Raw genomic sequence first — 17,593 nt, 5'->3', positions numbered from 1 at the left:
AGCTGGAAACTGAAAAGTGTTATTTTAGTTCTTATATGGAAATAATGTTTTGTTTAGCTTAGAATAAGAGTTTCGTTTCTATGCTGGCAAAACATACTGCCAGTTTAGTAGTGTGGTCTCCTTTAAAGCCACCTCCAGATTGTCACCATTTCCCAGGTTTTAGGTTGCACACTTAAAGTGGATTTGGTGCTCTTGCACAAGAAATGAATGTACAAAAAGTATTGAGTGGCATAGAAAAATGATGGGAAAGTGCACTGAAAATTGTGGGATAACAGCGGGGTCAGATGATGTCACATTCCTCCACACAAACAAATCTGGATGAATGCTCAATAAACAGTGACAATGTATAACCTCCACACAAATTTGGTAGAAGCAAATGGGGAGGAATGCAAAATGAGATTATCTAAGAGTCCAGGGTCATTAAATACAGAAAAAGTACTTGATTCAATGTATATCGTTTTCTTGGATGGTATGTTTATAAAATTTCATTCATATCTTTAGCTCCAGGTGCTGCTAGAAACATTCGTGATGCTGGAAGCAAAAAAACAAAACAAAACAAACCATTGTTGGGGGTGGGGTTGTTCATGAAATTGGAAATTCTGCAGATCACGACCATGCTGTGATAGCTCTGTTTTTGTACAAAGAAAGACGCAGTCACATATTTGGGCCTTGCTAAGAGTCGGACACGACTAAACGACTAAACAACAACAACAATCATATTTTCTGAATAGCTTTTCTGTGACTCTGACCTACTATTTGAATGGAAGATATTGGTCAATTCTCTTTGTGACTTCTTTTGCTGCATTCAGTGGCAGATTCACAGCTGAAGACTCCAATTTGTTACAGTCAGTTAAGTCACTTCCAGCCACAGGGCAGAGAAGAGAGAATATGCTTAAATTAGCTACAGAATCTACTGTTTCCATGAGCATGGGGAGACTCACCCCCCCCCCCTTTAACAGAAGATGCTTATCCTATTCTTTGAATTGGCTATCCAGCAAGAATTTAAAGTGACATGTGTGCAGTGTTTCTGTTTCATGCAGTGCTGCCTATAACGGTTGTGATATTATCTGAATTCACTTATTGCAAAAGTAAGGAATTACTTTTATTACTCGGCAAATGCCAAGGCAGATAAAAGTCCATCATTATTATGCTTATATTGCAGAGAGCAGGACTGTAACTGGGAAAGAGTGAGTTACACCAGCCAAGTGTTACATGCATTTTGCTGGGTAGAGGTATAGTGTATGACAACCTTGAAGCTTAGTTCATTGTGGCATATTGGGGGTTTTATTGGAGGGGACAGAGGGGTGCTGTGCAATTGATTAAGGGCTGGAGTGAGTGAAGTGAGCCAGGGAAAGAATGGAGGATTTCAGTGGTGAATGGGGATGTTTTTGGATGCCTGGTCTACACATAGGCAGATGGCAGGTCTACCCATTGAGAAACAATGGGAGGGGTAGATCTAACATGCAAGCTTTTCAGAGACTAGGTCTACTCAGAGCCAGTGTGGTGGTGTGGTTAAGAGCGGTAGACTCGTAATCTGGGGAACTGGGTTTGCGTCTCCGCTCCTCCACATGCAGCTGCTGGGTGACCTTGGGCTAGTCACACTTCTCTGAAGTCTCTCAGCCCCACCCACCTCACAGGGTGTTTGTTGTGGGGGAAGAGGGGAAAGGAGAATGTTAGCCGCTTTGAGACTCCTTCAGGTAGTGATAAAGCAGGATATCAAACCCAAACTCTTCTTCTTCTTCTGCTGCTGCTGCCCAGTCACCAGATCTGCCAGAAGGGCCTGCTGCCCCAGAGAAATTCCTGCAGACCCCCATGTCCAAGGATCACTAGTCACTCCCTTGCCTGAATAGTTTGGATAAAACTTGTGTCCCCTTCAATGTACTTATGGGAAAGTTGCCTTTTGTTCTTGTGTGTGATGTCAACTCTCCTGTAAAGTCGATCTTGTGTAATGTGTGTCTGCATCTTTGGATCTTTCAGGAAGTGAGCTACTGCCAAGGAATGAGTCAGATTGCAGCTATCCTGCTGATGTACTTAAACGAAGAGGATGCCTTTTGGGCACTGGCACAGCTACTTACCAATCAGAGGCACGCAATGCATGGTAAGGTTCAGCTGAAAACACTCTTACTCTTCCCTGCCATCTTTGCAATATTTTGTTTGTTTATTTCCTTTATTATAAACATTGTGCCTTCCTTCAATCATATTCCTAGGGCTCTTTACAATAGGTTCTGATTTGCTGGACTTGGGAATTAGGCTCTCGTCACTTTCTTTTTTTCGCACACCTCTCTCATTACCAATATATGCACTTACTACTGGTGTGCAGAGAAGTCTCTTAATGAAACGATGGTAGGCCCTTGTACATTTTGTAACTTTGAAATATTGTGATACCTAGGTACCTACAGGACTCTGCTTTAAATATGTAGCAAAATACAATTCTGAACTTCAACTATTCAAATACATCCAGAAAATGTTGGTCTGTTTGAAACTTGACCACATTTAAGCTCCTTTATCATGCTGAAGCTTTGGGAAGGAGCAGAGAAGAATAATCTCTGTGCAGACGGTATTTTATTGAAAAAGGGGGGGTCATTTGTATAATCCTGTAAGTAACAGGAGATTAAAGTTTGAGAGGTCGCATTGAGCAGCACCTTGATCCCTTGGCTTGTAAAGAGGACCAAGAGAGTCCTCAGGCTCTCCTTAAAAAAACAACAACTTGGGTTTAAAGGAATCGGCTGCATTTTAGTGATATTAGAAGTTTGTAATGCCATGTTGCATTCTACTGTTGTAACTATCAGTAACCCCATCAGGGATGAACAAGGCCTGGCCCAAAGAATCTCAAATCAGTGTCTTATGAGCAGTCTTGGCTAAGTACAAGGTGTTTTTTTGGAGAATAAAAATTACTCAACCTTTTGGGTGTTCTGGTCTGCCACAGCATCTATGGGCAGAATTCCAGAACTTGTCCAAATATGAAACTGTAAAACACTGTTTTGTGGACAAAACACTGGTGTTTATATGCACATGTGACATTCACCTTGCTTGGAACTGCTGGTATTTGGGCATTTTAGGAAATGAAGGTCCCCATTATTGCACCCGGATCAGATGTTGTGCTGCTCTTTTTCTATCTAATTCCCCCTGACTCTGTGCTTTTCCTCCCTTTTTCCTTCCAAGGATTTTTCATTCCTGGATTCCCAAAGCTACAGAGATTCCAAGCCCATCATGAGGCAATCTTAAGTAAACTCTTTCCGAAGCTGAAGAAGCACATGGTAAAATTTTCTGTGGTTAAGTGAAAATTTGTGCTCTCTCGCTGTGTGTGTGTGTGTGTGTGTGTGGTTATTTGTATACCCTACTCTTTCTCCTAATGGGGCCCAGGGTAACAACCATCTAAATTTAGAGCTATCAAAGTATCACCTTCAGTTCACATCTTCACAAGCACATTTTTCATCATGCACCACTTCCTTTTTAAACCTTTATTGGTCCTGTTAATGGAGAATGTGTCATTTATCTCAACAATTTATTCTGCAATTATGGCTGAACAGAATGAGGAACTTTTAAAAATCTGGATAATTTTATAGGAAAGCCAGAAGCAGGCAGCACTTTCAAGGTGAGAGTGATTTAGCCACTGACAAGACATTGCTATCAAATTCAAACATAGCTACATGGTTATTGTGCCATTTAACATTTGAGGGGAAATACAAGAATTTTTCAAGAATGCCAGTTTTCAGAGTTAAAATAAATATTGTTTGCAACCCTCTAACTTGTCTGCTCAGTGAACGTTCTCCTCATTTGCACTCTCCCTTAGGACAAGGAGCAGATGTCTACAGGGATTTATACAACGAAGTGGTTCCTCCAGTGCTTCATTGACCGGGTATGGGTCTTGAGGATTGGGGTGTTCAACATGCTTATGACTTCAGTGTCCTTTTTCCTTGCAGCATATAATTTGTGCCTGATCAAAATTAATATTGTATTCTGCTTGTATTTTCATTAATTGGGATAAAGATCTAAATTAATATGGGACTGGTAAGTGAAAAGTCCTGTTATGCATAGGATTCTCAGTTGGACTAATTTGCTCTTTAGCGTTAAAGGGCCCAAATGGGAATCACATCTGTCTGAATTTACTTGCTGGAAAGATAATAAATACCTAAGTACAAATAGACTTGACTCTGGCTTGAAGATATGTATTGATTTGATAAAGGGCATTTTGCTACTGTGGCTGTGCATTGTGGTTTATGTGCAAATGTATAACTTCTAAATCTTCTAATATTATAAACAGACCCCATTTACTTTAACTCTGCGGCTATGGGATATCTACATTCTGGAAGGAGAGAGGGTTCTGACAGCCATGGCCTACACTATCCTCAAGTTGCATAAAAGTAAGTTGTTTCTCTTGACTGTTCAGTCTGAATGGTGTTAAGAACCTGGGAATGTAACTTTATAAAAAGAGAGCCAATCTTTATGGGCGAGAATCCTGCAGTTTCCCAAAATATTTTGCGCTCCTTTCATTGGCTCAAATATAAAAAAATGGCAGTTCTTGGACTTCCTATTGCATTTGTTCATGTTTAAATGGTTAGCCTGTTTACTAAATGGGTATTGTGATAAGTTGCTCATCTGCATCATGGGCTCTGTTAGCGTGCACTTCCACACCAACTCTTGAAGTGCCATTTCATGATGCATCTTCTAGGCCTTCCTTGAAGCCTCAGTGAATGCAAGTAGGAAAACAAATGACCTAATTCAACTCTTTCTGAGCCTGCAGGAAAGCTCTTCATTTCACTATCCAGTGACTCAAGCTGGATCTGTTAACCAAATATTTACCAACACTACAAAGCGGAATGCATTGTATGTCAGATGAACTCAAAACAAGACGAAACCACAATTCTTTTCTTACATATGTTCCATAAAATCTTATATACTGTTACAGAACTTACTTTAAAAGGGGTAGTACTGGCTTCTTTGGCTGCTCTGCTGCATATTAATCCAACTATTAGAGCATTGACCGAGTGCCAAGTGTACCCGGAAGTCCCTTATATTACTCCCATGTAGTGACTTTCTCTGTAAGCCATCAAATGGAGATATATAAACTATACAGCCAGCTAGATCTGCAGCAGTCCAATGTGCAGTCTTAGTGTTCTCTTCTCCCATCCATTCCTATGCCACTGCGGATATTTAATCATTTGCTGTTGTGGGGAGAAACTCATTTGATTGATGCAGTGAGTCATTGAAAAAAAGGGGGAACACACACACACACACACACATATACATACATACATACATACATACATACATACATACATATCTATATATTAAGATGAAAATAATACTGGAATACAGATAAAATATGAAATGTGAAAGGAAGTGTTGTGAGGGTGATGGAAGTCTATTACTATTATTATTTTGTAAAATAGTGTTTATTGTATTGAAATATTATACTTCTCTTTATTCTTTTACTGTCTACTTTTCTTCGCATTGTATATAACAGGTGAGCACTGCCACCCCTATGAGGAGTCCTCATAGATTGCCTTGTGAATGCATTCTGTATCTGCTGCACTAAGGAATAAACTGGAATACCCATATATCTGTGTGAAAACTGTCTGAGTGAACCACAGTTTGGGTGGAGTTCACTTGCGTCTAGACAGTCAATAAAGGTTACCAGATGGCTTTAGCTAGCTGCTACTTTGTGCAAGGAGAAAAACAGCCTTAAGTCTAGCATCTTGAACATGTTCAAGGGTTAAAAGCAAATTGTGTGCAGAAAACTAAATGTCTGTCCTGAATTTTAAAGGAGACACAATGTAATTTGGTTTTAAGTGGTTTCTTTTCTTCTAGGACTTATTTTTCTTTTCTTTGTTAGAGCATGTGCATGTGGGGGGGGAAGGGAAGGGCAATATTGAAATGCTTTTCTGACAAATTCCAGAGGAGGTAGTCGTTTTAGTTTGTTAACACACACACACACACACACACAAACAAACAAACAAAATAGTCTGATGGCACTCTAACGACCATTGGACTTACTGTAATGCATTGTTAGAAGTTTTTGTAAGTGGTATTCACTTGGTAGTCCACAACCCAGCCTGTTGGTCATCCAAAGAAAGCTATTTGTTCAGAAGTGAAATCCTCAGGACAAGAATATGTGGGCAGTATGAGCGAGATGGAAAGAATAAATGCATTGCACTGTTATAATGTAGTCATTGTTTATATGTAGTATTTCTGTGTATGTATTAAAGCAATGTATATGCCAAAAAATTCATTTACATTGGCCCCAAAGGTTGAATGAAAAGGAACAGATTTCTGCATGCAAATTATGACTGACATGAGATATGTAAATACAGGTGCTTTTCCATGAAGTTATTCTGAACACATGGAATTTAATTCCTGAGGATTGTGCATTTTTATGGCCAAACAACATTGTCAGAAGCTGATCTGATGCAAAGAGTACCAAGTCATAGAGTGCAGCTTTACTCCCCCTAGAGGTGTTATGCTGAGTCTGCATCTGAACCGTTCTGCATAGGGCTGCAGACAGCAGTGTGCCAGACATTGCTTTATTCAAGCAAGAGGTTCTGATTAATCTAAATACCACAATGATGAAGTTATGCAACGCTATAAATTTTCACCAGGCTAGATCTAAGGGCATTAATTGGAGACAGAGAAAGCTGTAAGTATAGAAGGCATGTAATAAAGGCATACGAAGAGGAAAGTATCAATGAATCATACTTATTGCAAATTTTACCTTTTTATTGTCTGCACTGATAGTTGTTATTTTCTTAAGCTCAGCACTATTCAGTGGAAACTATATGTCTGAACTCTCATGGTATCTTTCTTGTGCTGCATTTTCTGCTGCCTGCCAGAGCGCTTGTTGAAAATGACCCTAGAGGACCTAAGGGAATTCCTGCAAGAAAAAATTGCTGGCTCCTTGCATTTTGAAGACGATATTGTAATTGAGCAATTGCAAGCGTCCATGGCTGAACTGCGCAAAATGAAATGTGACCTGCCACCCCCAGGTAAGCAGAAGCAGAATATGTGTAATGTTTTTATGATCTGCTATGAACACTCCCTTTACCTCCCCATCTCTCTCTCTGAGCAGAATTCAATGGGACTAGCATCCAATTCCAGTTAGAAGCTAGATGGGGAACTATTAGCACAAACACAAAGCCCTTTCAAAAGCCAAGACTGGAGAAGCAGGGTCTGGGGAAGTGTTGCTGTACTCCATTAGAGTTCACTTGCCACCATTGGGAAGCCCCTCTCCTCTCTTGAAGTGGGACTGAGAGGCATGCATCTGATGTTGGGGCAAAGACCAAGCCGGCCGAGTTTGTCTTGGGTGTGATGTTGGAGGAACCCAGAACTGTGGTTTTGTGTGACTTCAACATCCAATATGATGTTGCCTCAGGTCCGGCTCAGGAATTCATGGGCCTCCATGGCCTTTCTCAAATGGTAATGGTCATTGGTCCAACACACCCATGATTTAGTCTTTGCTCCATGTGGGTAAGGGGTGGTATTTGACTTTATCTGTTGACAGTGGGACACTACAAACCATGCACTACATCAAAAGGGTGTGGTGCTGTGGTGGCATGCAATTAGGGGAGTATATATGAGTTCTCATGGAACTCGTATATACTCCCCTAGGAGTATATACTCACACTAGGAACTGTGGTTCTAGAAGAAGCCCAGGAGTTCTAAATAGAGTGCTTGGTGTCAGCAATTCCTAGCCTTTGCGGGGGGGAAGCTCTGTCAGGTTATATATACAGTATGAACATGAGCATGATCCAGCAGGACTCTTCCTAAGGTCCATCTAATAGCCCAGTATCCAGCAGGAAAACTAGCTGCCTCTAGGAAACTCTGAGCATGGAGGCAATTGCCCTCATCTGCAACTGAGTCTACTGATTGGATGACCCTTAGCTCTAGTATTATGAGAGGGAGGGAATTTTATCTCTCCATTTCCTCCACCTCATGCATCATTTTATAAACCTCAATTATGTCCCTCCCTTTAGTCATATTCCCCCCCCCCTAAACTAAATATCTCCAGATCTCTTGAGTTGTTCCTCACAGGAAATGTGCTACAAAATATGGCATTGTGTGTGTGTATAAGGCATTCTCACGTATTTCACTGAAAATACCTTCTGAGCCCCACTTGGGCTGTTTGTATATGTGCATGAATGTTAATGCAGGATTTAAAAAAAGAAAGATACCCATTTAAATCAGACTGTGAGAGCTGTAAATATCACCATGAATTTTTTTTTGGGGGGGGGATATATGAATTAGATGCACTAGACTGACAGACTGTTGTTCCTTTCCTGACCACTCACTAAATTGGGCTTCAGAAAGTTTGGGTTCCTTTCAGCTACCTTTCATTGTTGCACTTTGATTCAAAATAAGAAACTAATGTGTGGCCTTTTGTTACAGCAAAATCTGAAGAATTCCCCAAGAAACCTCTGGGGCTGGAGCGCTCTCTCAATCCGGTGTCAGTGAAGCCTAATGTTGCAGCTAACGGCCAGAAAAAGGCGGCCGGGGACCTCAACCATGACAAAGATGTTGTAATGCAACCTTCTCCAGATAAAAGTCCTACTCACTTGAACGAAACAATAGTTAATTCAAATAAGGCAATGCATGAGAGAGCCTCTGCTCCACAACGCAATGGACCACCCATCCAAGCTGAACCAGCTGATGTGCACCAAAATCCATTCCAGAATCATCATCAGCCAAGCCAAAAGTTTGAAATGGAAGAGAAACAAGTAGGAGAAAATGCCAATGAAATCCCATTGGAGGGTGGTCCTATAATGCTGGATGATATTGAGGTCATTGGAGAAAGTCAGGATGTGGTGATGGTCTGTAATGTGGCTGAATCATTGGAGTGCAGTGGCGTAGAGAGGTGTAGTTTACAGGAAAATAACCCCTGTCTTTTTATAGATGATATAGACCATGCTGCTCCCCAGCTGCTTCAAGGTGAGACAGATGGATTGCCAATGGACAACTCTCTCTGGGAGGAGTCTCACTTGCAGAGCCAGACCTTAGAAGCAGACCGGTCTATCACCCTCAATAGTACAGAGACAGTATTGGAGTCAGAGATATTCTGCCAAGTGCCATTGCTTCCATCTCTTGAAGAGAAAATAACCTCAGAGTTGGCATCATCTGTGTGTAATGATGCAGCTCTTCAAGATGGAAGCATCACCTGCTCCTCTGAGGATTTATTATCTGAAGATGTTGTGCTGCTTCCAGATCACCTGTACCAGCCTCCAAGTCCAGACTTGTCTTCTATGACAGAACATAGCCAGTCCACAACATGTGACTTGTCAGAAAGCACAGCTGCTCCATGTCCGACCAAAGCACTTGCTGCTCTTCTTCTCCCATTTCAGGATGGACAACGGCGACCTTCTAATGCATCTCAGTATGATAACCTGTCTGAAGGTGACAATGGAGACGAGAAATCTCCTGTACAGGTTCCCGGTTCTAAGAAACTGGCAGTTTTAATACCACAGACTGAGCTCTGTGCTCCTGTGTTAAAGTGTACAGTGCCCAAGTCTGCATCAGTTGGGGAGCTAGAAAATCTGCAGAGACAAAGTTGGGAAACGGTAGATTTGATGCAACAGCCCAACGAATATGGCCAGCCCATTTCATTTGCGGTGCTGTATCCTCACAAGAACCACCCTGGTGGGGGCAGTGTGCCAATCTTATCTGAGCTGGACTCTGAGATGCAGTTGCTGTCAGAAGGCTTCCAAGCCCGGCCCACTTCATCCCCGGTGTTGCAGGAGCAGCACAGCCCCTTCAGAATAGTAAAGACTACCACCCCGCTTCACTTGGCTCATGCTACTGAGCAAGACTTCTCAAGCAAAAAGCAAGTGGCTCTGCCCTTGCCAGAAGCCAGCTGCCACGATGCAGGTGATGCTGACACACTTCCTCCTGTAGCTATGGAAACTCTGGGTGGGGATGCCAGTGACTGTGATCAGAAGTCATGGAACACTTTGAGTGGTTCACCTGCCCTTCAAAGGCCAAAGCCAAAAATCCCACCCAAGGTTTTCAAAACTCATTCAGATAACAATTTCTATCCCGGCTGCCCTCCCATGGTGCAAATGTCTAAGTCAGTCACATTCTAGTAGAGCTGAGAATGAGGAGATTAAGGTTTCACAGCGCTTATTCATGAGGGGTTTGGAATGAGAAAACACAGCCTAAGGAGGCATCTGCATTGCCAGTCATGCTGTACCCCAATAATTCAGGATGGAGCTTAGAATACAGGCCAGTAGGCAATGCCTGTAGATGGATTCTTTACAAATTTGGGTTCTCCTCTTCAGACAGCTCCCAAAGTGCTTTCGAATCTGGCTTTTCATCTCCTCTTTCACACCTGAGTAGATGTCTAACAGATTTAACCTAACAAAACCATTTGACACTTTTTCTTCCCAAACCCTTACAGCTGAAAATTTAAGGTGAGCATTAGAACACCAGGGAGGTGGAAGGAGTCATTTAAGGAAGCAGGCGGACCACTCAGCTGTAGGTTTGGGCCAGTAGCACATCTTTTCATTAGCAATAGTGGTGCGGCTCTTCTGTTTCAGTCTAGCAGCCAATGTAGTCTTGTAAATTAAGCGGTGGATGATTCATGTCAGGAAAGTTAGCTTTTACAGCATCTATGCAATATCCAGCACACATTGTTCATGTGTGTGTTCTCTTGCAGTGAAACCAGGCGACTCAGCATGCCTGTTCTTTAGCTCCCTCACTTGTTTGCACTGATAAGGATTCTCAAAGATTAGTAAAACATTTCATGCAGAGGAATGCTTTTCTGTTCAGTTGAACTGTGTGATGTGCTGCACATAGAGAGCAAGGGTATTTTCTGAAAGAAGCCAAGGTGGTGGGCTAGATTCCATGCAGCTCACCAGGGATGGGTTCATGTCCTTGGACCACTTGCATCACCAAGAGGGGTGACTGTGGCAGGCAGAAGAACTGTCGGAGGCCTGTCTACCCACCTCTCCCTCTGTATTTTTCCTGTGCAGATTCTGGAAGTGAGCTGGCTCACAACCATGCAAGTGACTCAAAAAAGCTTCTGTAAAGAGGGGCTGTGCACTTGGCAAACCACAAGAGTCCCATGGAATTGACACTAAGGATACCATTTCCAGCCTAGCCTTGTGGAAAGCATGTTGGAGATGATAGGAAAGTCATCACAATTCTTGTGAATGTTTACACAGACATAAGCCCACTGAGTTCATTGGAGCTTACTGCTAAGTAGGTGTGCATGGGATTGCAGCCTTTACTTTCCTAGATCCTTGATGCCATTCTTTGCCCATTTGTCTGTCAACAAAATGCAAAGTGGCCAAGACAGAAAACATAGCTTTAGAAGATAGCCTTTCCTAGGAATATGAGGTGTGCTTTAAGAATGCATATAGTCCTAAAAACTATAGCTTTAGAAGGGAGCTTTCCTAAGGCTTGGTTCTTCAAATACAAGCTTATACTTCACGCCCAACCTTCTTTCCAGAGCTGTTGTCCATCAGTATTTGTCCCCAGCCGTTTCAATGGATTGTTTAGTTTCCATTCCTGGGGCCAATAAATGCCTCCTTAAACAGATGTCTGGTTTGAAGTGAAGGACTGGATAGTGCACAGTTCCTTGTTTGAATGGTCTATTGCTTTTTAATATTTTTATCTAGAAGAGAGGGAGCAAAGTAAGCAGTCTACAGCTTTCAATCCTAACTTCCCTTTGCTAACTACAAGGAGAGGTTACTTGTTTAGCCCTGGGAGCCAGGAATTCTTCTAATGTCACAGTAGCTTTGATTTTTGATTTTAGGGGCTTGTATAACTTCTTGTTTGCCTCTTCCTTTGGTGAGCTGGGGAAGAGGGAATAATAATCCTTAATTCTTACCTCATGGGGTGGTGTGAGGCCTAATGATTAGTTAGTTCTTGCAGTGTTCTTGAAGGAAGAGAAGAATGGCGGTGGATTGTGCTTGTGTGGAATTTTACATTTTACTTTCCTAACTGCTGCACAATTGTTGAAAAATGTTTGTGTATATCAATCGTTCCAGGATTGTATTTCAAGGGTAATGACTGATAAGTCTTTATTTTGCTCATTGGCTTCTAGAACAGAAAGAAAAGTGTTGAAAAACTATTAATATCTAGGTTAGATTTCCCTCAACGTGCACAAGACTCCTGTTTGCTGTAGTTGGAGCAAAGGTTAGTAGGAAAAAGATGGGATCCTGTTTAGTCAAATATGTGTTCATTCTACCAGCCTGATCTTCCAATTTCTGTGTCATTTTTTTATTTGTACCTCCGTTTTCAGCCAAACAAGGTACGATCAGAATTAAGGTCATCATGCAATACATTAGTTTTAAAGGTGCTTATCCAGAAATATTTCACAGCTGTCAAATGCACATCCCAGTTAGCACCTACATGCCTTGAACTTGTGACGCACATTTTCCACAAAAAGAATTGCTAATGGACAATATATGCTCTAGCTAATTGCAGTAGGACATCCCAGGGCCCTGCTGAACTTTAGAGCACTGCACCCTAGTGGAAACAGCAGGTGTTGCATCAATTTTATATTTGGCTACCAGACAACCAGAGAGCAGGACTGTGGCCCAATTAATGTTTAAGATTATTTTTCAAAAATTATTATTAATGCATGCCACACTCTTCCTTGTACAACTCCTGGCTTCAAAATGTTCATCTGTTTCCTGGGCCACAGGTATCTGAGCAGTGCTATAACGTGTGGTCTCAAAATCAGCTGTTTAATTTCTGGAGAACTATATGGTCCAGTAATAGACTGGTACGATGACAAGCCACGGTGCCTATCTGTGTGCATGCCCTTTCTCAAGCAGCAGAACCAAGTTGGCTGTTGTTTCGTTGTCCTAGCTTTTTTTGTGCCCCTGTCTACTGCAGACTCCCAAAGAACTGCACAGGAAACAAGGGACACTTTGAAACAAAATGAACTGTAACAGAGTAGGCTCTGGACCAAATATACTCTATGAACTAATCACTTTCCTCCAGCCTATTGGCTTTCCAGCTGTTTCTTTTGGAGCCTTTCCTTTTCTCTTGATTCATACTGGGGCATTCATGATCCCTCTGCCCCCCCCCCCCCGGTCATAAGCCCGTGGCAATGAGCTGCTTCTCTTAAGGGCTTCCTTAAGACTCTTGGGTTGCTTTTTGCCTTTATATTGATTGCATATGCTGATCAGACTGTTTGCATCTTCAGAAGAAAAAAAGAATTGCAATGCATGTATGACATTGAACTGACATTGCAGGAAAGCTCTAACACTTTCAACTTTTCCTTACAATGGGAGGGAGTACAAATGTGAGTTACGGGTAAAGGAGTTCTAAAAATGACAGTATCGTGGCCTGATTTGCTGTGAACCAAGGAGGACAAGTCATTTTTCTCCATGCAATTAATCAAAAGATGCAAGATTCTTTGCTGGGCTACTTTCCTTGAAACACAGCAAAATCCAAGAAATATCTAGAGTTTTACTTAATCAGCGTGCTTCATAAAAGGGGCAAATCCCAAAAGAGGAGCAGACTTTTTATCACCTTCTCAAGGCATGACACTTCTCAAGCCAATAACTTGAGCAACCCACAGATAATTGCAAGGGGGGGGGAACCTATGTGAGGAGTTTCAGCAGACATTAACCATGTGTAAGGTTACTAGGAAAGTGTATAAATCAACTCTGGTCCTACCCAAAGTTAGGTAGATACCTAGAGGATAAGGCAGGCTATCCACCCATCTTGTTTATGCTTTAGAGGTGTAACTGTCTTATTTACATTAGAAAATGTAAAATGTAACTTTACATATAAGAGTTGATCACAGTGCATATTGTACTTTGAAAAGGCATTCAGATAATAACAGTTGTGCAGGTATTAGTAAAACCTGGATGAAATAGTAATTAATGTTAGATGTATTTAAAATGTAAGATATCCCTAGGCAGTACAGCCACCCAGGTAAAAACTGATAACCAATCCCTACCCAGTAGGGTCTCTAGTGTTCATATGTGCAACATTCCCTGTGTGCAGCATTCTCATGTTAAAACCCAGGTGGAAGCATTCTCTATCTTGCAGTTATTGCCTAAATCTTTTTGTTGAGGGACTTTGTTGTCAAGCCCATGCAAACATTCTTCTCTGCCAGTGGCCTGTTCCAGTTCTAGTTTGGAAGCTGCTGTTTCAAATTGGAACAGTAGAAAGGAGGGCACGGTACTTTGTTTCCCTTGCTGATTTATCCCCCCCCCCAAAAAAACCCTCTAATCCGACCAACCTCTCTCACGGAAATGGCACGGGGACCAAAGCAAATGTGAGAGTGACAAGGGACATAAGAGAGCTTACCTTGGTGCGCACGCCTGAAATTCTCCACCCTAAATGTTAGTTCAATGTCACGTGCAGATAGGAAACCAATTTGATTCTGCTTTAACAGCACAATTAAATTTCCTGATGAAAGACCTTTGAGACATTATGGAAGTGGACCAGAATGCTAAAGAGTTCAGCTGGGATGCCTGCAGCAAAAAGAGAGGATTAGGTAATGCAAGAGTATAAAACAGACTCCAAACAGGATGCAAGAGGGACTAGTACAGTGCATCTTACGTGGAAAGGTAAGAGAGAGTATTTAACCGAGATAGTAGTTTTTCATCACACAATCTCTTTTTTTTCAGGTTCTCTCAGCTGGAGAGGACTAGTGAGGAGTTAGAAAAAGAGCAACTTTTTGTCCAGTATTCTAGCAATATTAGGGATGCCCTTGTACAAACTAGATTGCCATATGCAGAAAGCTACTTGGATTTCAACAGTACAGTATCTAGTTTAGGTTCTATTTTACATTATGTTTTGTAAGCTTAATGCTTCCTACTTTTGGACAACAATGCATTTACCATCTCTAGTTGAGAAGTCAGCTCTAGAGGGGTTTGCTAGGGGTATTTTTCTTTTGATGTCATTAATTCCTATTCAGGTTTGCCACCTTTTGCTATAGAAACATGCCCACTGTAAGTCAAGACAGGACAAGTACAATATCTCCCTTGAAAATAATGTGTGTGCTTGGTGGGGGCTGTGGAATATTCAGTGCAAAGAAGCTTACCTGTGCAAGTAGGCAAACAGCAACTTCACCTGCCGTACAGCAAACAATGAATGGCTCCTACAGCCTTCCTAAGTAAGGGGAATGGAGCCAGTATTTCTTTAGGAACTCAGGAAAATACTCCCTCCCTCCCCCAATCCCCAAATGGTGTGCATGTAGCCGAGATGTATTTAGTTTTAATGTTCAGCTAGGGGTTGGATCAGATCCAACACTTTGAGCAGAAACAGTACAGCCATGTGGCAGAAATTCAGCATGGAGGTTCTGGAAACTCTTCCATTGTTGAAACTTGTAACCTCTGCAGTTCAGTAGATTGGTCCTTTTGTGCACTTTGATCGCTCTGCTGCCATTGTCTTTTTTATTATTACATTTTAATTGCTATTTTTGTTTACACTTTTTGAAAGCTTCCTCTGTAACTCCGTGTATTGTATTTTTGCTTTCATGCCTTTTTATGTATATGCTTGGGGTGGGTGGGTGGGTGGGAGGGCAAAACAAAAACCATTCACTTTTTTTATTCTGATCCAGAAGGACTGTACAGTGTTCAAATGCTGTGTTTTACATGGTTGTAATAACAGTTAAATTTTAGTACAAACGGCTGCAAATTGATTCTGTAATTTGACACGTGTGGATTTATTTCTCACATCCCTTCTTGTGCTGAGCTCTTGGGCTGGGCTAAGCCACTCAACTAGAGAGCGCCAAGAGTTCCCATGGGCACTGAGCCTCTTCCTATGGCTGCTGGAAGAAGTTAGATGTGGAGAGGAGGGGAACTAGAAGTTATTCATCATTGTTCATCCTTTGAATCTTACTTAGAAGAAATTTGGCCTAACTATTGCAGCACCAGGTAAGCCAAGTCTGAAAGGTAGTACCTGTATCCAACATGGAACACTGCTAGGTCACTGCTTGTCAGCACTATTCCCTTGGCTAAGGATGTATTTTCCTTGGAGACACACTGTAGTAGCCAGGGAGCAATGATTTCAGGTAATCTTTTGCTGGGATGGTGCCAAAACTTTTGAGTTGCCTTCATGTGGACAGTACTATAACTTTGTTTTTTGTGTGTCCCTGGATGGCTAATATCCTTTCTGGGCTAATGGCAGGCAAATTCTAGTTTTCTGCTTCTACAGTACTTCATGCTAAGAATATGCAATAGTTATAGGCTGTGGCCTGTGACCTGATAAACTAAAACAATTGTCTCCAAGTGGTGGGTCATGACTCGCTGCTGCATAACAGCCTGACTGAAGGTGGGTCACAAAGGAATGGGCCCCTAAATGCACAATTGAGCTTCTGGTTCTGAAAAGGTAGAACGCTACTTAAAGTATGGCAATAATTTACAAGGATGGGAATAATTTGCAAAATCTTCAGTTTCTTGAGAGTCCCATGGACTGCTAGAAGATCAAACCTATCCATTCTTAAGGAAATCAGCCCTGAGTGCTCCCTGGAAGGACAGATCGTGAAGCTGAGGCTCCAATACTTTGGCCACCTCATGAGAAGAGAAGAATCCTTGGAAAAGACCCTGATGTTGGGAAAGATGGAGGGCACAAGGAGAAGGGGACGACAGAGGACAAGATGGTTGGACAGTGTTCTCGAAGCTACCAACATGAGTTTGACCAAACTACGGGAGGCAGTGCAAGACAGGAGTGCCTGGCGTGCTATGGTCCATGGGGTCACGAAGAGTCGGACACGACTAAACGACTAAACAACAACAACAACAACTGTGCAGATCAGATGTCAATCACATGCATCTCAGATGGATTTTGTGTTTTCTTCCATAAGCAGCTAGTTCCAGCTTTGCTCTTTGCTGCTGATAAGTAGAGGTCTGTAAAATTATGCATGGCAAGGAGAAAGTGGATAAGGAAGTTTTTTCTCCCTTGTTAATACTAGAACATGAGATCATCCAATGAAACAGAATATGGGAAGATTCAAGACAAAAGGACATAAACAGAATCCACTACCGCAAGGTATTGTTAGCAGTGGTCAGCAAGACTGATGGCTTTAAAAGGGAGCTGCGCAATTTCATTGAGGATAAAGCTATTAATGCCCTGATAGCTATGTACTATTGCCAGTATTGGTGACGTTATGCCTCTGAATTCTACTTACTGGGGAGCAGCAGTATAGAGAGTGCTGTTGGGTTCCTGTGCTGCTTCTAGGCTTCTTGTAGGCATCTACAAGAGAGTCAACGTGGTGTAGTGGTTAAAAGCGGTAGACTGGTAATCTGGTGAACTGGGTTCGCGTCCCCGCTCCTCCACATGCAGCTGCTGGGTGACTTTGGGCTAGTCACACTTCTCTGAAGTCTTTCAGCCACACTCACCTCACAGAGTGTTTGTTGTGGGGGAGGAAGGGAAAGGAGAATGTTAGCCACTTTGAGACTCCTTAGGGTGGTGATAAAGCGGGATATCAAATCCAAACTCCTCTTATTCATCTGGTTGACCATTGCAAGAAGAGGATGCTGGACTTGATAGCCTCATGTCTGATACAGCAGGTCTGCTCTAATGTTCTTAGGCAATAGTAGCCAATGCAAAAGATGTGCACAACATGCCAGGTCCCTGAAGATGCCTGTTGTGTTATTGGTTGCTATCTTGGTCTCCAGCAATGAAAATCAAAATC

At 42.1% G+C, this 17,593-nt stretch overlaps 1 protein-coding gene across 4 annotated transcripts in view; it reads left to right on the top strand.

The window, feature by feature from the left end:
* Positions 1–15,580, top strand: part of LOC118088609 (uncharacterized) — an 82,601-nt gene extending 67,021 nt beyond the window's left edge. For all 4 annotated transcript variants that reach the window (XM_035122462.2, XM_035122488.2, XM_035122479.2 and 1 more), the window contains exons 10-15: positions 1,978–2,098; positions 3,163–3,257; positions 3,794–3,859; positions 4,265–4,364; positions 6,831–6,983; positions 8,383–15,580. In XM_035122462.2, the coding sequence (XP_034978353.2) occupies positions 1,978–2,098; positions 3,163–3,257; positions 3,794–3,859; positions 4,265–4,364; positions 6,831–6,983; positions 8,383–10,070 (2,223 nt within the window). In that variant the 3' untranslated portion in view covers positions 10,071–15,580. The remainder of the gene's footprint in view (positions 1–1,977; positions 2,099–3,162; positions 3,258–3,793; positions 3,860–4,264; positions 4,365–6,830; positions 6,984–8,382) is intronic.
* Positions 15,581–17,593: the final 2,013 nt, after the last annotated feature.

Source organism: Zootoca vivipara, chromosome 1 (assembly GCF_963506605.1).
Source record: "Zootoca vivipara chromosome 1, rZooViv1.1, whole genome shotgun sequence".
Lineage (NCBI taxonomy): Eukaryota > Metazoa > Chordata > Lepidosauria > Squamata > Lacertidae > Zootoca > Zootoca vivipara.
The sequence above is the reverse complement of the archived record's forward strand: the minus strand, read 5'-3'. Positions and strand labels throughout refer to the sequence as shown.